The following is a 23,115-nucleotide window of genomic DNA, read 5'->3' as shown; positions in this document are numbered from 1 at the left end:
TTTGCCTTCAGGGTATAAATATTTTAACCAATTTGCTTTCTTTTCTTTTCTTTTTTTTATTCCAATTTGCTTTCTTTTGTGTATAGAAATTTACTATCTGTGCAGTTGCAGCCAGAAGTGTCCAGGTATTGTTACTGAAATATGCCTTCGGTTGAAAATTCAGAGTTGTGCTGCTGTTTACTAAAAAAAAAAAAAAATAATAAATGTGAAGAAGCCCCTGCTGTTCTGAGAATGACACGGAAGCTGTGAGTCCTGTGGCAGGATTTGAGTCCAGAGAGCTGTTGTTTGCACGCAGTGATGGGTGTGAATTAAGGACGGCAGCTAGGCCAGGGCAGCAAGCCAGGTGGTGTGTGTATATGTCGTGCATCTGGGATGGATTTCGGCGGTGGTAGGAAAAGAATGTCCTTCGTGTTCATTGGTTTGCAGGCTGCTCATTGGCGCACATGGGCCTGGGCGAGTCTGAGAGGCCGGTCCCTGGGTCCTCCTGTGCTTTCATCAGCCGGCTTCACCTGTGTCTGTCTGCTGCCCTGGGGTTTCACACAGCACTCTTTTGAGAAAATTGCCACTCTTAAAAGGTGGGGTTCAAAAACCACTGGTTTAGTGTGTAATGGCCGAAGTCTAGATTGGGGGCGGCGTGTGTGTTATGAGAGTGGCTCTCCTCTTAGCTTTAGACTTTGCTAAGCCGAGGGTCAGGCTGACAGGCCGCTCTAGTCTGGGGTCGCCCTGGTCAGATTCGGGGCTAATGGGGTCATGTGTTAGAGCCTTAGCCCTGCCACTTCCCAGCGGTGTGAAGGCAGGCCGATACCTAACTTCTGAGATCTGGTTCCCTTTTCTGGGAGATGGCGATAAACTACCTGCCCTTCCTGATTGTTCAGAGGGCAATAAAACTCTGGGCTCCTGACACACGGAAAGGGGGTCAATTAGGAATTATGACGATCTCGATGATACAGTTTGTTGTTCTAGGTCTCCGGGGTATTCATTCGTGTACATATTCATTCGTCACATATTTTTTGAATCCTCACTACGGTCACACCCGCCCTGGGGCTACATGATGAACCAGACCAGTGAGCTCGTTGCCCCCACGGAGGCGGAGGCTACCGAGTGGGAGACACAAAAATACATGAAACACGGCGTCTGATAAGAGCTGTGGAGGAAATAAATAGTGAGGAGAGAGTGTGTGGAGATAGCCCATTTGGACAGGTGGCTAGGGGAAGTCTCCCCGAGGGGCATTTGTGATGAGAGGCCAGCCGGGGCCGGAGGGGATGGGGCACAGCACACAGAGGCCCGGGCTGCAGGGGCCCTGTCATAGAGGTCAGGGGGTGGAGGGTGTCCTGCAGAGTGACCTGTGGTTGGGGGGATAGGATGCGTGGAGGGGGGGTCAGGTGGCCTGCAGTCAGGTTACACAGGACCTTCTGGGCCATGGTCCCCGAGTTTGGATTTCAGAGCAGTGGGAAGCCGTAGAAGAGTTTAGAACATGGGAGCCGAGGAGCTCTGTTTTGCATTTTTAGAAGATCCCTTTGGCTGCTGTGTGTGGAATAGATAATGAGTATCCTTGTGCCCGAGGCACTGCTGGTTATAAACACGAGCCAGTTAAACAGTAATCCCTGCCCCTTAGGAGGCTGCCTCCCGAGTCCTACAACTAGGATTTTAACAAGTGTTTAGCTTGGTAGCTGGCTCCGCTGAGCCCTGGCATGCGAGGCGCTCCACCTAGCATCTTACCAGTAGTGTCGCTCACAATTTCCACAACTTCATGAAGTTGAAGCTCTTACTGCCCCTGAGTGGATAGGGACATCGAGCTTAAGAATAGTTCAGTCATTTGCTCAAGGATCCGTACCTAATGAGCGGTGGAACTGAGGTTTGAATCCAGACATTCAGGCCCCAGATGCTGTGCTCCTGACCACCCTGCCGGACCCAACTGTCTCTCCTTGGGGGATTGTTTATCCTTCTGTAAACCGGAACACGATGGAATGGGGGCCTGGGAAGCCCCCGGGTGTGAAGTGGCCGCCTTCCACAATCAGTGGTGTGGGGCTGAGTTGTGGTGCTGCCGGGGTAGACTCTGCTCAGGGCCAAGTGCTCTGATGTGGTTCAGGATGCACGCTTGGCCTTACCCTCTTGTACGTTCAGCCACAACTTGGGAACCTGGAAGGGAGGCTGTGGGAAGTATGAGGAACCTAAGGATTTTTCAACGCCATCTTGGAGCTGTGTCAAAAATATGTTTATGACCCCATCACCACTCCAGGCAAAGCCTGCAGCACTTTATTGTCCTCGTAAGCATGTCTGCCTCCACCAGCACTGACAGAAAAGTTTAAGGTATGTATTTCTTTTCTCTCTTCCAGTTGTCCCTCACATCACAGATGCAATCCAGGAGTGGGTCATGAGACAGGCATTAATACCTGTGGATGAAGATGGCCTGGAGCCTCAAGTGTGCGTTATTGAGGTTTGTATGTCTCTTCTTTTCTTTTTTTAAAGGTTTTATTTATTTATTCTTGAGAGACACAGAGAGAGGCAGAGACACAGGCAGAGGGAGAAGCAGGCTCCATGCAGGGAGCCCGATGTGGGACTCGATCCCCGGACCCCGGGATCATGACCTGAGCCGAACCAGACACTCGACCACCGAGTCACCCAGGCGCCCAGTATGAATCTTTTCTAACCGAGTGTACATATTCCTCCCCTCAGGCCATCAGCTCCCGATAAGAGGTGCCCCGTGAGGCCCTTGACCCTCCTCACTGCAGGGGGCGGGTAAGGGCACAGTCATGGGAGCGGCCACACCACTGCAAGCAGTACTCTGTGCAAGCATGTGTCCGTTCACTCTTTGTGGACAGTACCGCTGAGAGCGGCAGGACATGTTTTCCTCCGTCTCTTGAGAAAGTCAGCTCCTTCAGCCCTCCTCTGGTAGGAATGTTGATCTCTCTCAGTGAGCCCCATGGCTTTCAGTTTCTTTACTCCTGCTCTGATGGTCCTAGATCCATGTTCCCACAAAAGTAGGGGACTCAGAAATTCCAGCAGTTTATGATTGATACATTTTTATACAAAAGTTATTTACAGCTAACCAAGTAGATAAGATTTAGGTTTTCTTTGCTTCGCAACTTTGTGCAAATAAAACCTCTAGTTCATTTTTTCACCCAGTCTTTTTCTTGGCCAGATCTATAACCTTGGAAAATGGAGAGCCTGTCCAGGAAAGTAACCTTTCAGCATAAAGAAATGTCAGTTACTCCTTAGTGACATTATCTGGGCTCAGAGAGTCCACATTATGCTGTTTCTGATCACAGAGCTGAGCTGATGAGGTGCAGTGTTAGAAAACTAACCCACGAGAAAAAGGCTTAGTGCTTGACCTCTACGGTACCTTTGTTCTTGTAGCTCGGTGGAACAGTGGGAGATATAGAAAGCATGCCCTTTATTGAGGCCTTCCGTCAGTTCCAGTTCAAGGTCAAAAGAGAGAACTTTTGTAATATTCACGTCAGTCTGGTTCCTCAGGTAAGGCATTTAAGTTTTACTTTGGGGAGAGGGGGTTGTGGAAAAGAAAGAGAAGAGGATGGTTGTCATTCCTTATCTGTTTTAGATATGTGAGGTGAAGGGAATAAAGACCTTCTTTGTGAATTTAAAATTATTGTAATCCTATTTTTTGAAAAGATCGGATGGAAAACATTTAGAAGATTTTCCAGGGAAGCTGCAGTTGAGGATGGTGGATTGAAAATATTCATTTGTCTCTACTACATGGTGAAAGCCTGCTACAACTAGAGTAAAGGGAATTTTTTTTAAAGAGAAAAATTCACAAAGATAATGTGAAATAATCAATGGGAGCAAAACGTAGGCGGCCAGAAAGCAGGTGATGTGTACAAAGTGACATAGCAGAGGTGGGAGCAGAATCCTAAGCCTGGAGCAGGGCCAGCTGAGAAGCAGCCCTGTTTGCCCTGCAGAAGCCCCAGGGCCCAGGCAGGGGTAGTGCCAGGTGCCGTGAGGGCTGGGGGGCGGATCATGGTAACTGCTATTCGAGAAGCAGCTAGAACCCAGCATCTCCTTCCCTAACATGCATAACTGGGCATCAGTCCCTCTCCACCAAGCTTTTTCTCTGGAGAGGAATTCTAGACGAGCAGATATTAGGAACAGTGAAGAGTGGTAATACTGAACTAAAAACACAGGGGTAAAGCGCACTTCTATGCTGTTGGGACACCCTGCCTTCTGTCCCTCGGTTTCCAGAATCATATCCAGTCTTGGACCATTTCCCACAAGGTTCATGATAGGGTATATGACTCGCCCAAGAGAAAACACAATGCCCTTCGAGGCTCCCCAGTGACACAAGTGAGGACCCCAGGGGACAAATCCACCCACTCAGAACTTCCAGTTAGATTTTAAATGTCAACTGGCAGCCAGTGCTCACCAGATATTTGGGAAAAGCACCTAACTTCACAAGAAATCAAAACGGCAGGACAAAGGGGGAACTTAGAGGAAATTTGGGCTCTGGAGGAAGCTGAAACCTCCTAACTTGGAAGCCAGAACAACCTGTCGTTAATGTCCTCAGAGAGTCAAGGGGTCAAGGGGAAATAAACTGCATCCATGAAACAAGAATTGGGCCTAAGAAGGGGGCATTCAGAGAATGAAGAGAATTCTTGGAAATTAAAAATGGGATAGCAGGAATGAAAAAGAGAGAAAGAAGGTGGAGGAACTACCCCGGGGAGTACACAAGAAGATCGAGAGATAGGAAATGTGAGAGAAGGGGTAAGAGAACGAGAGGACTGGGCTAGGATTTCCAGAAAATAATAGAGAAACGGAGGGGATGTGTAATCAGAACCAGGGGTCAGCAAACTGTGCCCACAGGCCCAGTCAGCTCACTCCCAGTTTTTGCAGATGAAATTACATGGAACTACAGCCCTGCCCAAGTGTTTATGTGTTGTCCGTGGCGACTTCTTTATTTAAAACAGCAGAGTTCGAGTCCTTATGACAGCCTGTATGGCTCACAAAACCTAAAATATTATCTGGCTTTTACAGGGAAAGTTTTCTGATCCTTTGATTTTAAATGATTCAAGGAGATCTCAGGACATTAGTTTCTAGATTGAAAGGACCCACCAGATGCCCAGCATATTGAGTGAGAAATGACCCACAGCAAGACACATCACTGAAATTTCAGAATAATGGGGCAGACATTCTAAAAGGCTCTAAAGAGAAAAACCAAGAGTCAGTAAGGCATTACACTTTCTCAGCAGCAATACTAGAAACTAGAAGACTATTGGAGCTATTTCCTTATAAGCGCTCAGGGAAAAATGCTTTCCAACCTAGAATTCTATTCCCAGCAAATCTACTAAGTGTGAGGGGAGATAAGGGATAATTTAGTGCTTAAGAAACTCAGAATACCGAGAAAAGAGAACAAAACAAACACCAAAAAGGAAAACAAACCAAATTTGGACAGAAAGGAAAAGCATGGTGCTTGGTTTATGGTGGGCAGTATTTAAACACTCAACACACGTAGCACTGGAGAGGTATCAGGAGATGGGTTGTAGCCAGAGGACAGGTTCATATGTAGTAGAGAGAGAAGGTTTCTCCTCTAACAGGGGAATCCATAGGAAATGTCTTAAGCTACAAATCAAGAAGTAGCTCAAAGCCTACCAGAAGGATCAGGTAAGAGTGGGAGAGGGGCCGGCCGCCTCTGGGGATTGGGGAAGGGGAGTGGTTCAGCGGGCACCAGTACCGCCATCCTTAAAACAGACTTTGGAGCTCTTTGACTCTAAAATACATGCACACATGCCTTTGACCAAGACAAACAAACAAACAAAACACCACTAAATTAGATAATGGTCAATAAAAGGGGTACAGAGAACAATCATACCTGAAAATTCCTTATCAGAGAGAAATTAACTTTCTTCCTTTTGTAAAATAGCCAAGTTCAACAGGAGAGCAGAAGACTAAACCCACCCAGAATAGTGTGCGGGAACTCAGAGGGCTCGGGCTTTCTCCAGATCTGGTAAGGTTTTTATGATTCCCTGGTTTCAGGGTAGTCTTGTGTGCCTAATTAAAATCTCTTCTCCGTGTACCCTGTGACTTAACTTGGAATCTAAAAAACAAAGCAAACAATATGCAGAAGCAGACCCATAAAGATAGAGAACAAACTGGTGGTTGCCAGAGGGGAGGGGAGGGAATCGGCCAAAGGGGAGACACAGGCGTCCCGTGAGGGAGTAAGTCATGGGGAAGAAGAGCACAGCACAGGGCATGAAGTCAGTAGTGTTGTGTTGGCGTCACCTGGTGACCCGGCACGCCTGGTGGGCATAACGTAGGGTATAGAGTCAAATCACTGTGTCGTACCCCTGGACCCCTGAACCCGATGTAAACCTGTGTGTCAACAACACTTCAGTTTAAAAGAAAAAAAAGGCAAGAAAATCTTTGCTCCATGGCACATTGAAATCTTCTTTTCTTGGCATGCTTTTCATTGATGGTGGGGAAACAGGGTTGGTGCTTTGCGCTGGGGCTGTCTCACAGACATGTCCTCGGGGGCAAGCATGAGGTCATGCCTGGTCTCTCCCCTCCGTCCATCATTCACTGTCCCCTCCCTTGCATCCAGGACTTAAACTGAGGAAAGCCTCAGTTCCTCGGTTCCAGTAGATCCTTATCTGTGGTCGTCTGTCCCGCCCCCCAATTAGTTGCTCCAGACTGAGATTTAGGAATTTCAATTTTGAAAAACGGGTTATACTTAAACAGTGGGTGTGCATTGTGCTGGAGTTAATGTTTTGATCTGGCTTCAAAAGGTGATGTTTATTTTAACTGCAGTTGGGGGAAAAACCCCAACTTCGTAATCCCTTTCTTCTGTCTGAACATCTTCCTCTGTTTACTGCTAGGTTGTGTGCAGGTGCTCAAACCCTCTTGACACGTCAGTGAAAGAGAAAATATCGATGTTTTGCCACGTTGAACCTGAACAGGTAAGTAGCAGTTCCGCCTTCGTGTAAGTCGTGCTTTGCGTCTAGTTATCCTGAGGTCTCCCAGCCACTTTCGTGAGGCTCCTGGCATTTCATAATTCGAGACAGCAGACTGTCCGCTAGAACTGATGTCTGTTGGCCCCGTGATTCTCCATCACCTTATCGCTTGTGGTTTTCTGGACACACCTGACCTCTCCTGCCACTTCTCTCCCTCCTCCTTGTACTTTTTGCTCCAGCCATGCTGAATGGATGTAGCCCTCCCTGTTGGCCTGGCCGTCTCCTATTCATTTTCATCCTTCAGGGCTTAGCCAGAACACAGGATTGTCCGTGAAGCTTTACTGGTCAGACTGCCTCACCCTCAGACCTCAAGGTGGATCCTCAGGGTGGATCCTTCTGGGGCGACCTCTGTCTCAGGGGTGCTGGTGGTGGGCCTGTTATACTGCCCCTCAGTGTGTGTGTGTGTGTGTGTGTGTGTGTGTGTCCGTCCCTGTCCCCATATTTGTCTCTACTCATAGGCTTTGAACTTTTTTTTTTTTTTAAGACTTTATTTATTTGACAGAGTGAGTGCATGTACATAAGTAGGCAGAGCCGTAGGCAGAGGCAGAGGGAGATGCAGACTCCTCGCTGAGCAGGGTGCCTGACACAGGCTCCATCCCTGGACCCTGGGGTCATGACCTGAGCAGAAGGCAGATGCTTAACCAATTGAACCACCAGGTGCCCCCAGACTTGGAGCTTCTTCAAGGCATGGACCACTTCATTCGGCTTTATATTCCTGGTGCCTGGTATCTAAGGTGGTGTAGGCTCTAAACGTATTTTAGTTTTCATTACCTGTGCTAACGGAGGGTACCTATTAAATAGGAAATTCAAGATTTTGGGACCTCTCATCTGTCCAGTGTGGGGCATGGTAGGGGAGTCCTGGTGGTGGTAAGTTGAGATGTTGGCTGTGGTCAGGTTCGGCTGAAGGAGGGGAGCGGGGAAGTTGAGGTCAAGGAATTTGTGATTAGGTTGTGAGTGGTTTGCTTTGCCGCCAGGTTACTGAGGATCAGTAGATGAAGCAGGAGAGCCTGGCTGGCCTAGTGAGGAGAGAAGAAAGCAGCAGAATTGAAATAAGAGGAAATCCTTTTACAAAACTACAAGGAATACAGAAGTGAGGGTCCAAAAAGTTAAAGTCACTGGCATTGGAATGAACGGAGCAGGACAGCCTCTGACCTGCAGCCACCCCCGCCCCCCGCCCCCCGTCTCTGCAGGCACTCAGGTGTCAGCGTGTGAGCGTGGCCCAGGGCCTGAGATCAATGTTCCCGGTGTGTTTCCGGAGCTGGGTGCTCTGGCTCAGGAATTCCTCTTCCTACTAAGTACAGATCTTGCTTGCCTTACGATGGGCTAAGTCCTAATGCACCTGTTCTTAGGTTGAAAAAATCCTAAGTTGAAAGGTATATTCTGAATAGAAGTCTTCTATCAGATACAGGATTTGCACATTTTCCTCCAAGTCCATGCTTGCCTTACTGTTTTTATATTCATTCATTCATTCATTCATTCATTCACTTATTTATAAAGATTTTATTTGTTTATTAGAGACAGAGAGAGAGAGGCAGAGTCACAGGCAGAGGGAGAAGCAGGCTCCATGCAGGGAGCCTGATGGGGGACTCACTCCATCCCGGATCTCCAGGATCAGGCCCTGAGCTGAAGGTGGCGCTAAACTGCTAAGCCACCTGGGCTGCCCTTGTCTTACTGTTTTAGTGGTGTCTTTTGGAGCACAAGCTTTTACATTCTAATGAACTCCAGTTTATCCAATTTTTTTCTTTGTAATTGTGCTTTTGGTATCATCCAAGAACTCCACTTAACAAATGCCACAGAGATTTTCTTTTATGTTTTCTTCTAAAAGTTTTGTGATTTTGGGTCTTATATTTAGGCTTGGGATCCATTGTCAGTTAGCTTTTATGTATAGCAGCTTTCTAGTAAAAGTTGAAATTCATTTTGCCTGTGATAGCCAGTTGTTCCAACTCCATTCGTTGGAAGGACTGTCCTTCAATAGTAATCTATACTTTTCTTTATAAAGGTGCTTTTTAAGGATTGTTTATCTTTGTAAAGTTTTAGTCTAGCTTTATTTATAGCTATTCATAATTTTTGTAACTGTATGAATGGTATATTTTTAAAAATTATATTTCCTAGGAGCACCTGGGTGGTTCAGTTGGTTGAGCATCTGACTCTTGATCTCAGCTCAGGTCTTGACCTCAGGGTTGTGAGATCAAGGCCCATGTTTATCTCCATGCTCAGCATGGAGCCTACTTAAAAAAAACAAAATTATATTTCCTGGGGATCCCTGGGTGGCTCAGCGGTTTAGGGCCTGCCTTTGGCTCAGGGCGTGACCCTGGAGACCTGGGATGGAGTCCCATATCGGGGTCCCTGCATGGAGCCTGCTTCTCCCTCTGCCTGTGTCTCTGCCTCTTTCTCTGTCTCTCATGAATACATAAAAATCTTTAAAAAAAAAATTGTGTTTCCTAATTAGATACAACCTATGTATAGGAACCCTTCTGACTTCTACTCATTGATCTCAAGCTTAGCAGCCTTACTAAAATTCTGCTAGTTCTGATTATTTGCCTATAAATTCTTATGGTTTTTATGGATAAGTAGTAATACTGTTTGCAGTTTTTGGCAGTATTTTCTTATTTTCTGGTTCGTGTATATATATATATATTATTTAATGGTAGTGGCTGATATCTCCAGTACATTATTGAATAGCAGTAGTGATGGTGGCCAGTTTTACCTTGTTTCAGAATTTAAAGATTAAGCATTAGTATTAAATATTGAGAACCAAATGAGGGGTTTTATTTTCTTTATATTTTTTACATTTCCCTCTTGGTCCTAATTCACCAAGAATTTTTTCGGTGGATTGGTTTTGAATTTTTATTAGATCTGCATCAACTGAGGTGACTGTTTTTCCTTCTTTAATCTATTTGTGTAGTGAATTCCACTGTTAAGTATCCTAATGCAGTGGTTCTCAGACTCAGCCTGAAAAACTACTTAGGCCTGCCTGCTTCCCCCTAGAGGTTCTAGTTTAAGTGGTACGAGGTGCTTTGTGGACTTGTGAATTTTTTTAAAAATTCACCCAAGTGATTCCAGTGTATAGCCAAGTTTGACAGCTATTGTTATTGGGACAGATCCTACTTGGATAAGTGAATTTTTTTCTTTTTTTAAACTACATTTGTGGTTTGGTTTGTGATTTTTTTTTTTTTTTTTTTTAAGATTTTATTTAGAGACTGAACATGAGTGGGTGGTGGGGAGGGGGAGGAGGGAGAGAATCTCTAGTAGACTCTGCACTGAGTGTAGAGCCCAACTTGGGACTTAATCTCATGACCTGAGTGAAATCAAGAGTTGGATGCTTAATAGACTGAGCCACCCAGGCACCCCTGATTTTTTTTTTTTTTAAGAATTTTTACATTCATGTTCATAAGGGATTGGCGACTAGTTTTTTATTCTTGTGTTGAGTCAGTGTTGGTAACGTATATTTTCCTAGAAGATTGCCCTTGCCATTTTCAGATTTAGAAGTTATTTTCTGAAGGTGACATAGCCAGTAGGAGGCTATCAGTCCGGTTCGTTTTTGTTTTTATTGAATAACCTTTGCTCATTTTTATGCAGGTGATCTGTGTCCACGATGTCTCATCTATCTACCGAGTTCCCTTGTTATTGGAGGAGCAGGGGGTCGTAGACTATTTTCTCCGGAGACTTGACCTTCCAATCGAGAGGCAGCCACGGAAAATGCTGATGAAGTGGAAAGAGATGGCAGACAGGTTTGCCTCTTTATGAGGAGCTGGGAGATCGGGCCTTTATTTCTCTTTTCCGGAGGGTTGCAAGGAATTTGCCCGTGCTGGCAGCTCATGCTAGGAAAGGACTTTGTGGTAAGAAATGCAAAGACAGGCTCTCAGCCCTCAGTTGCATCGGGGATGAAGAAGTCCTGGTGAGCTGAGATCAGATCACACACCCATGACCTTGTGTCCCCTTGACTAGAAAAATCAGTATGAACAGGTGTCTAGTGGCCAAGGGCGAGCACTCCTATGCCAGGCCTGCCTGGATGGCACTGCTGGGTCCCCTGCAGATAGCTGAACTGTGGTTTGGGCATGTGGCACTCCCCGCCCACCAGAAGAGGATGCATCGCAGGGGTGTCCAGTCTTGTGTTACTACTGCTGCCAAAGCTCATCGCTTGGAGGACCGTCCCCCTTCCTCTGAAAGTTGGGCGATGCTCTGGCATCACATCAGAGGTGTTCCCGCAGTGCCTGAGAGCACTGGCTGTGCCCCGCTGAAGCTGCACGGGGGAGGCGCTGCTCTGGCTCTGATACTCCCTTTCACTTTGACATCCTCCCTTTCACTTTGACATCCTCCCTTTCAGTCTTTATGCGTTTCCACATAAATCCGTAGGTAGCCATGAAAATGCACACGGCTCTGTGATCTTTTTTTCATTAAAAAAGAATTTAAAACGTATTAAAACGTTTTTGCTCTGTTATTAATTATGCTTTATAATGAACATTTTTAGTGAATATAGACAATTGTGTTAATGTCCTGTAATTTATTTGACTGTTTCCTTCATTAGGTTAATAACTCTTTTGAATTATCTGAATTATCTGTTACTTTTTTTTTTCTTTTTTTTTTGCTCTTTGGGATTTTAATTTTTTTTTTTTTTTTTAAGATTTTATTTATTCATGAGAGACACAGAGAGAGAGAGAGGCAGAGACACAGGCAGAGGGAGAAGCAGGCTCCATGCAGGGAGCTGGACGCGGGACTCGATCCCGGGACTCTAGGATCACACCCTGAGCCAAAGGCAGATGCTCAACCGCTGAGCCACCCCGGCCCTGGGATTTTAATTTTTAATTTTATTTATTTATTTGGATTTTAATTTTAAAAAGATTTTTGAGATTTTAAAGCCATTTCTTCATGCATGATTCTAAAATCCTCCTTTCCAAAGTCTGCTACATGAATTTGAAAGTTGCTTCCTCTTTACTATTCTGTCCATAGAATTCAGATCATCCCTAGTCCCATTATATTTCTTCCCAGAGATGTTTTTCTTTATAGAAAGCAATTTTGATCTCACGATAGGTATATACATTCTAAATAATTTGGTGGTTCTTGGCCTTTGATAGATACGATCGCTTGCTGGAGACCTGCTCTATTGCCCTTGTGGGAAAATACACCAAGTTCTCGGACTCCTATGCCTCTGTCATTAAAGCTCTGGAGCATTCTGCACTGGCCATCAACCACAAGTTAGAAATCAAGGTAAGGAGAGGTGGCACGTGTACAGCCGAGGCATGAACAGGGAGGGCTTTTGTATTCTCATAGATGCTGCAGGCATATCTGCTCTGTATTCCTGGAGCTCAGAATTTCTTTTTTAGAAATAAAATGTACTCATGGTTGGCCCCTGGCTTTGAGAAAGAACAGTATAACATTTTCAGGAAACAACGAAAGGGAGAGATGGTCAGAGTAGTAGTTGAGAAAGAGCAAACGGTTGAATCTGAGCATCAGATGACCAAGTAAAATTGCCCCACGAGAACAGGGGAGCCCTGGTGGGCCAGAGGCACATTGCTATTCCCCTGACCTTATCTGTGAAATGGGAATGCTAATCACCACCTCCTAGAGCTCAGCAGTTTCTTTGAAATGTGTGTTCAGTTGCCTGGCCAGTGCCTGGAGGATGGGTAGCACCCAGTGAGAATAGTACTTCTTGTGTTCTGCTCCATGACGTGATGTGCAGAAGCCAAGCTGATGGAATGTCAGGGCCTGGCCCCTGCCTGTCTTCTTCAGGCGGTGAGGTCTTGAGGTTCAGGGCTCAGATTCTGGGTGTCCTCACCACTGGCATTGGGATTGGCTTCCTCCTTCTCCAGGTGTTTCTCGGTGCCATCACTTAGTTTGCTTTGTGCTGGCAAACAGATTACTGTACAATGACCTAGTGTATACGTTTTAAGAATTACGGGAGCTTATCACACTTCCCTGACTGACTTTTGCTAGTTATTTGGCTCATTCATATGTTATATCCACTTGGACGTAATCTGTTAGTTGATGGGGGCCGAGTGGGGAATGAGTCAGTGAGGTCTCGAAGGTGTGAAGGGAGCACGCAGGAGAGGGGTGAACCTGTCTGGGTGGATGTGTGAGGAGGGCCAACTTCCTCGAGGAGGGACTCTGGGAGAGTTTGGGACGATGGGTGAGGTGGAAGGGAAGGGATTCAGACAGAAGGTAGAGTATATCCACGGGCTTGGAGGCAGGGCTGGATGGGCACTCAGTGGATGGAAAAGGGTGAACTGGAGACAGGCCTGTGAGATCCTGAGTCCCGTCAGCTGGGCCGCAGCAGGTCTTACCCTGAGGTTCAGGGAAGTCGTCGCAGGGTATTGGGCAGGAAGGAGTGGGGGGAAAAAGTTGAACCACATCATAAGAAGGTGGGCAGAAGATTTGAGGGGACACGTCCCTAAATGACACACCTGATGTGTGTGGAAAGACAGTCAAATTCAGCACCTTTGGTTGTCAGGGAAACAAATGCAAATTAAATCACTGTGAGTCACTAACACACACCTGGCAGGGTGAGGGTGTGGGACTCACATCCTTGCTGGTGGGCCTGTGAGGTGTCACAGGCACCTTAGGACCCACACGAAGGTAAACTTTCATACACTTACTCCATGACCCTCAGCACTTCCACTGCCAGATGATTACCCTGAGAACATATGGCCACAAAGCATATTTTTATACAAGAGGACTATTAGGACTACTATTTTGATATCTAGAATCCGGGACCAGTGCAAATGTCCAGAATGAGTCCGTTTACACATGGTCCTCTGTTTCTGTGGAGGGAAACCACCCAGGGGTACAAAGGTATAAACTCGTGACATGCACAGCAACAGGGATGATGAAGCTCGGAGATATCCTGAGCCAAAAAGGCCAGACACAGAAGGCTGCATGTTGTATGTTTTTATTTCTGTGAAGTTCTGAAAGAGGCATCTGCGGGGATAGAACGCCGAGCCAGGAGCGTCCGGGGCAGGAGGTGGAGAGGAGGCGGTTGGCAGGAGGGCAGAGGGAACTTGCTGGAACGACAGCCATTTTCTTAATCTTTGATTGAGCTGGTGGTCACACCTTTGTGTGTATGTCAGACACAACTCATTGGAGCGTATACTTAAGATGTTTGGATTTTGTCGTACGTGAGTCACGCTTCAGTAAAGGTGCAGACGTGGAAAGCCATCTAGGCAGGAGATGGGCTGGGGCCATGCATTCCGAGCAGAGCAGACGCTTTAGACTCCCTCCAGTGGGCTGAGGATAGGGCCGGTGGGGAGACGGATTGGGGGGGGGGCCACGGATTTTTGAAGGCAGCATTTGTATCTTAGAATATAAGATTTTAAAGTTTATTTGAAAATTATTAAGTTAAAATATCTGAAGATTATGATTTTAGAAGCTTATTTTCAAGTCAAGGAAGATGGGGCATTGAGAGTGTTACGTGGGAGTGAGCAAGAACCCTGACCTTCTCTCTCTCTGTCTGAATAACCCCCAGTACATAGATTCTACGGACCTGGAGCCGAGCACGTTGCAGGAGGAGCCCGTGCGCTACCACGAAGCGTGGCAGAAACTGTGTAGTGCTCAGTGAGTGGTGCCCCCTGGCTTTGGGTGGGGGGCAGCGGAGGGCCGCAGCTTCCATGAGCACAGCGCTATGCTCTCCCGTGCCGGGAGTAGGTTAGCTCCCTTTTTTTCCAAGATCTTTTCATTATGGCAAAGGCCACAATGTGTACGATGCCAGCCTCACAAAAACGTGGCTTATACAAAGTAGGGTGTAGTTGAACCTGAAGAAAATGTGTTCCGATTTTATTGACGTTTGCCGTACGCGTCTACCGATGAGGCTTATTTAAAGATTTTCACCCGGGACGTTGGATAAGGGCCCATCAGCAGAATATCCTGGTTTGTTTTCAGCAGCTGTTCTTTATAATAGTAAAATCGGCACGACAGCCTCAGTTGCTGGAACGGTGGGGTGTTTCAGAGCCCTGCAGTGTGACTGAGACCGCCGCTCAGCAGGCACGCTCAGTTGACAAGGAGAGGCTCCCCTTCCGCTCAAGGGAGCACTTTAAGCCAGGAAGTAACAAGTCGCATTCTTTTTTTTTTTTTTTTTTAAACAAGTCGCATTCTTAACATATATTTTTTACGTGCATTTTTAACATATATTAAAAATTATGAGAGAATCCACATGTACCTTTTTTTTTTAACTTTAAGCATTTTGTAACATCACTCAGAAACATTTAGTGCACGTTTTCTAAGTTCATAGTGTTTACGTACAGCTCGCTGGCGATCTCGAAATCACCGTCAGAGCCCCAGTAGCAACACACACAGAGTGACTTGGTGGCACCAGTGTCTTGGGAATGGCTCCTTGGGTGGTGACTGCGAGTCAGGCTGGCGGGCAGGGCCAATCGCCTTGTGGTGTGCTCTCTCGTACAGTGGAGTGCTGGTTCCAGGGGGATTTGGTGTTCGGGGGACGGAAGGAAAAATCCAAGCAATCGCCTGGGCTCGGAAACAGAAGAAGCCTTTTCTGGGTAAGGAGTAGTGGAGATCAAGAAAAGGTGCCACGTGGGAGCTGGGGAATAAAACAGCCAGGTTACTGAGACCGAGCATTAGGTGCCATCTTTCTGGGTAACAACTCAAGTAGAAGCATTTTGGTTCCTTTTGGGAGAAAATTAGACCATCTTACCATGAAAAGTTTCATTTTATTTTAAGGTTTTTTTTTTTTTTTTTTTTTTAAGATTTTATTTATTCATGAGAGACAGAGGCAGAGGGAGAAGCAGGCTCCATGCAGGGAGCCTGACGTGGGACTGGATCCCCGGTCTCCAGGATCATGCCCTGGGCTGCAGGCCGTGCTAAACCGCTGCGCCACAGGGGCTGCCCACCATGAAAAGTTTTAAGAGCGTGTACAATCCCGTGTAGGCATCCTGGAATTTGGGGAGAACGGAATAGCAAGCAGGAAGTCTTGGCCCCTCGCTGGTCCCAGCTGCATGACAGGACACGTAGTGCAGAGTTTCACATCGTCCCTTGGAATCAGGCAGAGTGGTTCTGGATGCTCTCTGATGCTGCAGATTTGAATAATTTTCAACATGATCGGTTGTAAATGGGGACATCATGGGAGAGAGGAAAACTTGAATTTTTTAGTATGAATAGAATATTGCTTAATTCTAAGTGGAATAGCTTCTAAAACTTGAAATCTTCGTATGAGAAGTTTTTGAGAGCTGAGACCCCCAGTGTTTGAAAGCTGATACAGCGGGGGCGGGGGGCTTGTTTGTGACAGGAAAGTACGAGAGCTTGCGATTGTCCTCCTGGGAGCACCAGGCCGCAGGGGCCAGGGCAGACTGGGGGAAGGTGGGAGCTGCCTTTTCGACGGAGCTTCACGTGTGTTTTCTCTCCACCTGCAAGGTGTATGTTTAGGAATGCAGTTGGCGGTGGTTGAATTTTCAAGAAATGTGCTGGGATGGCAAGGTAAGTGTTCGTTAAAAACCTTGCTAAATTCTTGCCGAAGCATTTCGTGGAGGGTCTGAAGCCTGGCGCCCGGTGGGTGACGGGGGCCGTGGAGGGGGCCCAGCCTGGCTTCGCGGGACGTCGTCGGGGCACAGGGAAGGGGAACCGCCGGATGCACCGAGGGAAAGCACGGCTCCTCCAAGCCTACTGACTGCAGGAAGGGGGGACCGCCCTGGCTCTCTGCCTGCGTTTCCTGCCCTGGATGGAGTGCCTGCACCCCCCTCGCCGTAGCCACCGTCCCTGAGCTGGTGCCGAGCAAGGAAGCTCTGGCCTCCCTGAGGCTGTGCGGTTATTAAGAGCTCGGGCCCCGGAACTGGTCAGACCCGGGCTCACATTTGACTCTGCCTCGTTGCGGGTGACTTTAGGTAATTCACCTAGCCTTTCTGGGCTTCTGTTTCTTCTGTCAAACGGAGTGATGCTGGCCCCTAGTTCTCATGCTTGTAAGAAGGAAATGAAAACGTGTGTAAGTAGTCCCAGCATGCTGCGCGGCAGACGGGAGATTCTCTGTGCCTCCAGCCCACCCGAACGCTCCGTGGCCTCCCACCACGTATCAGGTCTCACGAGGCTGTGGGTCGACTGGGCTCAGCAGGCTGGTTTCCTGCTCCCGGTCTTGTATCAGATCACCCTGCCGAGCAGTCAGCCCTGCCCAGCAGGGACATAGAGATGCTTCTCTCCACGCAGCAAGGCTCATCATTCACTAATTCAGCCACAGCCCCTCACAGCGTGGTGACCTACCAGCCTCCAGAATCGCAGGCCCGGTGTGCACGCGCTCAACAAGCTTGCTAATGTTCCAGGGCCAAGCGCGGTTGGCGGGGGAGGGGACCACAGTGCCCCTGAGGGGCGAGGTGCTCTGGGACCACCGATGAAGAGCCCCCACGGCCCCTCTCGTCCCCGCGGCCCAGCCGACAAGGTTTTTCAGAAAGACCTCATGAGTTGTAAGAAAGAAACCAAGCATCCTGAGGAGCGTAAGCAGCGGTCCTGCTCCACAAGGGACGAGGGGCTCTCCTGTTAGGGTTGGGCTCCTTGTACGTGTTTCTGAGAGGCCGGCCTCCCAGGTACCCCGAGGGGCTGGTGGCCGTTCTGTGGGCAGCACACCCTTTAGCTGTGGCTCCCGAGCCCCTGGCAGCCGGTGTCCTGACCACCCACCACCCTGGAGCTGGCCCTCTGGGCCCCTGGACCCTCCCAGCCATGCTCCACCGCCCACTCGGGGTCCCAGGTGGGTGAGCCACCCGGTGACGAGCCTCCCTTCAGCGGGGAGCTGGCCCTGCTGAGGCCCAGCAGGGAACGGTACCCGGCCTGTCACAAGGGGCCGGGCGGGACCAGGAACTGGGTCCTCTTCCTTTTAGTCTTTAGTGGTTTTGCTCACAGCTGGACCATAAATTCAGTAAAGGAAAGGGAGGTCACAGGGTTCTGGGATCAGTGACTTCCTGCTGCACGAGGCGGTTAGGCAACGTGAGGTGCTGTGGATGAGAGACGGCCTAAAACAAGAAGGGGAGAGTTGAGGCACCCGCGTAAGAGCTGCCGTACAGAACTGTTCCCTGAACAGACGTGACGAGGTTGTGCCGCTGGTTCCGATTTCCCCATTTTTGCAGCGTGGCTCCAGAGAGCCAGCAGGTGGAAAATGTTCCCCGCGTTTGTGCGCTTGGTGCCTCGGGCCTTCGGGTTACCCCTGGTTTCATTGCGATCGCTGAATGGTCACGTTGAACTGGGGAGGGCATTTGTGGTTCAGAGCCAAGGAAAGACCCTTGGAAATCATCAGTGTTGTTGGTAACTGTTGTTGTAACGTAAGGTTTTCGATTTTTCAGATGCCAATTCTACGGAGTTTGACCCTAAGACCAATCATCCTGTGGTGAGTCCAGTGTTTGAGCCTCACCAGGGCTCAGAAGGGTGCGGAGGGGGCGGTCGCGGGAGCCGTTAATGCTCAGACACGGGAAGGGGACCGCTGGGCCCATCCCCGGGACCCTCAGCCCGACTGGATGGAAGAACTTTCCATTTTCATTGCGTGATCTCTCACTTCTCTTCCTAGTTTGCAGCAGAAAAGGTTTAAGACAGGTAGCAGCCTGGTGGTTCCCGGCTAGGATAATGCTCTGTCCGCCCTCCCTCGGGCCCCACGAGGCTGTAACACCGCTGCTGTAACGCGGCTGCACCCAGTGCACACTCGCGGGGCACCCAGTGTGCCAGGCGCCGCCCTCACCCCTCTAGAGACCTCACCCCTCTAGAGACGCCCGTTCGTTTCATCCTCGACAGCCCGGGGGGTGGGCAGATTATTCGAGAGCTGAGGAATGTGGCTCTGATGTGCTTAGTGGTAACCGGAGCCCGTGGGGGCCCATGGAGCCTGTGGGGGCCGCATGCCTCCTGTGATTGGGGCTCCGGGGGAGGGACAGCGACTCTGGTCCTCTTCAGACTGCGCCAGGGGGTGACAGGTCTGCTCTCGATGACAGCAGCGATGCTGTGATACAAGGTGGTCAGAGCTCTGGATCTCAGGGCATTTTAACAGCATCCGTGTGCATGTGTTGGCCTGAAACTGAACTTTGCTCACGTGAAGAGCTCAGGAGAAGAAGAGTGTAGGGTTTGAGGTGTGCAGCCTCTCGGCGGTGGGAGAGCAGGGCCCAGAGACAGTCCTCGAGGCTGGGAGGTGCCCACAGGAGCCCAGAGGAGCCCGGGACCGAGCTCCGCGCTGTCCTTCGAGCGGCTCATCAGTCCAGGAGAGGTGACGTGTGTTCGAACCTATCCCATCTCGCATCCGTGCTGCCGTGTTAGGCTCTAGAAGGTGCTGTGGCCCAGCAGCCCTCGTGATCCGGAGTGCTGGGGGCAGGAAGGGCCAGGGGCATGGGCCGCTGTGTTCCTGCAGCCCAGGGCAGCCGCCTGAAGTGCTTAAGCCCCACCCAGCACGGGGTAGAAAATGCCGAGAGGAAGGCCTTTCCCCAGCGACGAGTGTCACACCCCCGAGTGTCACACCCCCGCCACGCAGGGAGATCAGAGCTGCTCACAGGCCCCGGCCCCCGGGCAGGCGGGCTCTCTGCCAGCGGAAGCAGAGTGTGGTAGCGCGTGCCTGTTTTTCGGATGCCTCCAGGTCATAGACATGCCGGAGCACAATCCCGGGCAGATGGGCGGAACCATGCGGCTGGGCAAGAGGAGAACCCTGTTCCAGACCAAGAACTCGGTCATGAGTAAGCGCTGCCTCCCCGGCCCGCCTGCAGCGGGCACGTCCAGGACGCACGTCTGGGGCTGCTGCTGGGCTGCGAAGGGCCAGGCTGAGGCGTCTTGGGTTTTCTCACTAGGCGAGTTCTTTTCTTCCCCTTCCTACTCAATAGCCGAGGAAGCAGCGTGGCTCTTAGCCCATGGGTGGTGCGGTCAGGGGCCTGGGGGCCTCGGGTGCGGGCGGGCTGGGAGGGGGCAGTGATAAAATTACTAATCGGTGTTAAAGATGTAGGGAAAATTGGGGGAGGAAGATATTGAGAATTACTCCAGTGTCGTTTTCTTGCTCACTGGGAAAATTCTGTCCCAGAGTCTGTCGTAGTTTGCGTCCCTGGAGTAGGCCACCTTGCAGTCCGGCTGCGAGTCCGCGGGCTTGGGGCCTACCCCGGCCGCCCCCTGAGCAGGTGCAGCGCTGGCGCCGGGGCGCTCTGCGGACCGTCGCTTAACTGCACGGTGCTCCCTGGTCCCCGGGTCCCCGAGGCCATCGCCGTGGCTCTGGGAGTGTCTCTGTCAGGGCTTAGCTATTGGATGTGTCTGGGGGGGTTTTCCCAGGCAGTTGCCAGGAGGAAAGTGCTTCGTACCCCAGTAGCCCCGCGTTGGGAGCTGGTGATGGGAACGTCTGTTTTTGTTACGGTTTTCCTGGCGTGGTCAGTAAAACTAAGCCCGAGAATGAGCCTAAGCTGCGCTGCTGCGAGCAGGCAGCCGGGGTTGGCGGGAGGAGCCCAGAAACGGCCTCCAGGGGCCTGGCTGCTGGGTGACAGCCGTACGCTGAGAAGCAGGTGCGGTCGCGAGTAGCTCGTGAGCCGGGATCCCCTGCATTGGCGTGCTCTCTCCTGCCAGGGAAGCTCTACGGAGACCCGGACTACCTGGAAGAGCGGCACCGCCACAGGTTTGAGGTGAGGAGGCGCTTTGTGACCTTTAACCGCTTCTCCTCTGGAAACACAGGAAGCCGAGAGGTCTGCCAACTTCCTCTTCACGTGTCCGCAGGTGAATCCAGTCTTGAAGAAGTGTTTGGAAGAGCAGGGCCTGAAGTTCGTTGGCCAGGATGTTGGGGGAGAGAGGATGGAGATCGTGGAGCTGGAGGGTGAGCGCGGCGGCCGTGTCGGGGGGGGTCAGTGGGTGCCGGGCACGGGGGCGTGAGCGCCCAGCTGGTGGCCGGACAGTGAGCGCGGGCAGCCCTGCTCTGTGGGGGGTGCTCTCGGGGACCAGGCCCTGGGAGCTGGGAGCCCGGCCTCGGGCCTCGTTGTCTGGAATGAGGGCTTGCACTTGCTGCTGCTCTGATTTGCTGCACACTCGGTCCTGTGGCAGCGCCAGCTGGGGCGGGCTCCCTGGGGGGGCAGGCTCCCTGGAGGGGCGGCCTCCTGAGCCCTCCGGGCACCAGCGGGCAGGGCCAGGGCATCGTGTGAGCCTCCTCCGTCTGTGTCCCACCCCCCGCCCCCACTTTATGGCTGCCTTCACCCAGGTCCTGATTACGATGCTATTTTTAGATAATTGTAGGGTCTGTAGGAACAAACGTTGGACGGGGTTTGCTCCTTTTCTGTGTGGATGCACAGGACAAAAGTGCTTTTGTGTCTGTTTCAGATCATCCCTTTTTCGTTGGGGTTCAGTACCACCCGGAGTTTCTGTCCAGGCCCATCAAGCCTTCGCCTCCGTACTTTGGGCTCCTGCTGGCCTCCGTGGGGAGGCTCCCGCATTACCTCCAGAAGGGCTGCAGGCTCTCGCCCAGGTGCGGTCACTCTTCTCTGGTCCGTCGGGGTCCCCGGCTCGTTGCCGCGGGCGTGCTCTCCTCCCTGGGGTCCTTGGGCTGCTTGTGTGCCGCCCGGCCCTCACCTGGCCTCTGGGATCGCAGGTGTTGGGAGCACCCTGGGGTCCCCTTCCCGCTGGCAGCCACAGCGGGTCTCCTGCCCCACCGCCACCTTTATCTGGGCCCAGTTACTACTCACGCTGAGCTGGTGGTTAGAGTTTCAGGAGTGAAGTAGAAATCGAACGTGTATCTTGTCTAACCAGAAGCAGAAAATGCCTCCTCCGCATCTCTGTGCTAAATACGTGGTGCAGGGGAGCATCTTTCCGACTCCTGCTGCATGCGGACCGTGTCCCTGCGGTGCTGGTGGTTGGGAGGACGGAGAGGGAAAGCGGGTCTTTGGTGGTAGTGAATAAACTGCCTGAATTCCACAGGGACACCTATAGCGACAGGAGTGGCAGCAGCTCCCCGGACTCTGAAATCACTGAGTTGAAGTTCCCGTCCATAAATCACGACTGATGGTCACGTAAGTGGTGTTCTTCAGCTCTAGTATTTGCGTGCGTTGGTTTTAATGGCGGTAATGCTGGAGTTAAGATACCACCAAAGTTTGGCGTTGAGAGCTTTACCTGCCGGAGGATGTGGGTGATAAGGTCCGTGTGGGCATCAGGTGGGCGAGGCCGCTCTGGGAGGCGGCGCACCTGTCTCCGGGGGCTCCAGTCACCGGGCACTGGTCTTGTCGCCGCTACATTCAGGTGCCGGTGTGACCTAATTCCAGGGGAACTGGGCTCTCAGACCTGGGTACCTCGTGTAGCCGCGAACTGGGAGGTCTTGAGGGAGGTGACCACGGAGACAGAATGGTCACGTTTGCAGCCACTCAGGCTTCCATCAGGGAGTGCTTAAAAACTGACACAACACGCAACACTTTTATGTTGGTTGCTGTTTATTCTGGAAATCCCCTAAGATCCGGACAATCACCGGGCATGCTTTGAACGTTGATCTTTACGTTGACAGGGTTCATATGCTTATGACGTGGGGTAGCTGTGGGCACTGCCCTAAAATTATGCTAAGTATTGTGACAGTGGAGCCAACCGTGTTGGCCGCCTGCTGTGAGTGCACCTCCTGGTGGGCGTGGAGGGAGGGTGTTGGGTTGTCAGCGGTCTGTGGGGTCTGAAAGGAGAAGCAGGGATGTGGTGTGGGCCCATGTCGGGGGGTCCCACCACGGGTGGGGAAAGCTCCCACCAAGCGGCCCGGGCGGGCGGCCTCCTGAACCCCGCACACCTCGCATTGACCCCGGGGCCTCTGGCTGCGTGCATGGTTCCGCAGGCACACACCTGTGCCCTCCTGCCCTGGACGCTGAGCCCCCCGGCCTGTGGGTTCGCCCAGAGGAGGGCTGTGTTGTGTTGGCACAGACGCACCCCATCTCCCCACCGGCAGTTTGCTGCCTGCGAGTCGGAGAAACCTCCCTAAAGAGAAAGCGAACAACGTTGTCAGGGGCTGGGTGGTCGGTGGAGCCTGGATCCTCCTGCGTCGCCACATGGGGGCCTCCGTGCTGGTGGCCGTGAGGACACTGATGCGCGGACAGGAGTGCAGGCAGCGGGTGGAGGAAGGAGCCTTGTGAGATTTGGAAAATGTGTGATTGTGCAGGAATTACAGATTTAGCTTCTAATTATTCATATTAGGCTCCCACCACTGGCTTTCGCCGGGGGTGGGCGTGGTTTGCGGTAGCAGCTGACTGTAAACTCCCTTTCCTACCTGAAC

General features: G+C 50.7%; 1 protein-coding gene across 1 annotated transcript in view; it reads left to right on the top strand.

Moving 5' to 3' along the window:
* Positions 1–23,115, top strand: part of CTPS1 (CTP synthase 1) — a 29,363-nt gene that overhangs the window by 5,361 nt on the left and 887 nt on the right. The window contains exons 4-18 of the mRNA XM_077844519.1: positions 2,337–2,437; positions 3,358–3,474; positions 5,873–5,956; positions 6,825–6,905; positions 10,539–10,690; positions 12,035–12,167; positions 14,419–14,507; positions 15,351–15,445; positions 16,317–16,379; positions 18,224–18,267; positions 19,492–19,588; positions 20,457–20,512; positions 20,604–20,700; positions 21,198–21,342; positions 21,792–21,883. Of these exons, the coding sequence (XP_077700645.1) occupies positions 2,337–2,437; positions 3,358–3,474; positions 5,873–5,956; positions 6,825–6,905; positions 10,539–10,690; positions 12,035–12,167; positions 14,419–14,507; positions 15,351–15,445; positions 16,317–16,379; positions 18,224–18,267; positions 19,492–19,588; positions 20,457–20,512; positions 20,604–20,700; positions 21,198–21,342; positions 21,792–21,876 (1,439 nt within the window). The 3' untranslated portion in view covers positions 21,877–21,883. The remainder of the gene's footprint in view (positions 1–2,336; positions 2,438–3,357; positions 3,475–5,872; positions 5,957–6,824; positions 6,906–10,538; positions 10,691–12,034; positions 12,168–14,418; positions 14,508–15,350; positions 15,446–16,316; positions 16,380–18,223; positions 18,268–19,491; positions 19,589–20,456; positions 20,513–20,603; positions 20,701–21,197; positions 21,343–21,791; positions 21,884–23,115) is intronic.

Source organism: Canis aureus, chromosome 13, assembly GCF_053574225.1.
Source record: "Canis aureus isolate CA01 chromosome 13, VMU_Caureus_v.1.0, whole genome shotgun sequence".
NCBI classification, from domain to species: domain Eukaryota; kingdom Metazoa; phylum Chordata; class Mammalia; order Carnivora; family Canidae; genus Canis; species Canis aureus.
Note: the sequence above shows the minus strand (reverse complement) of the source record. Positions and strands in the feature narration are given on the sequence as shown.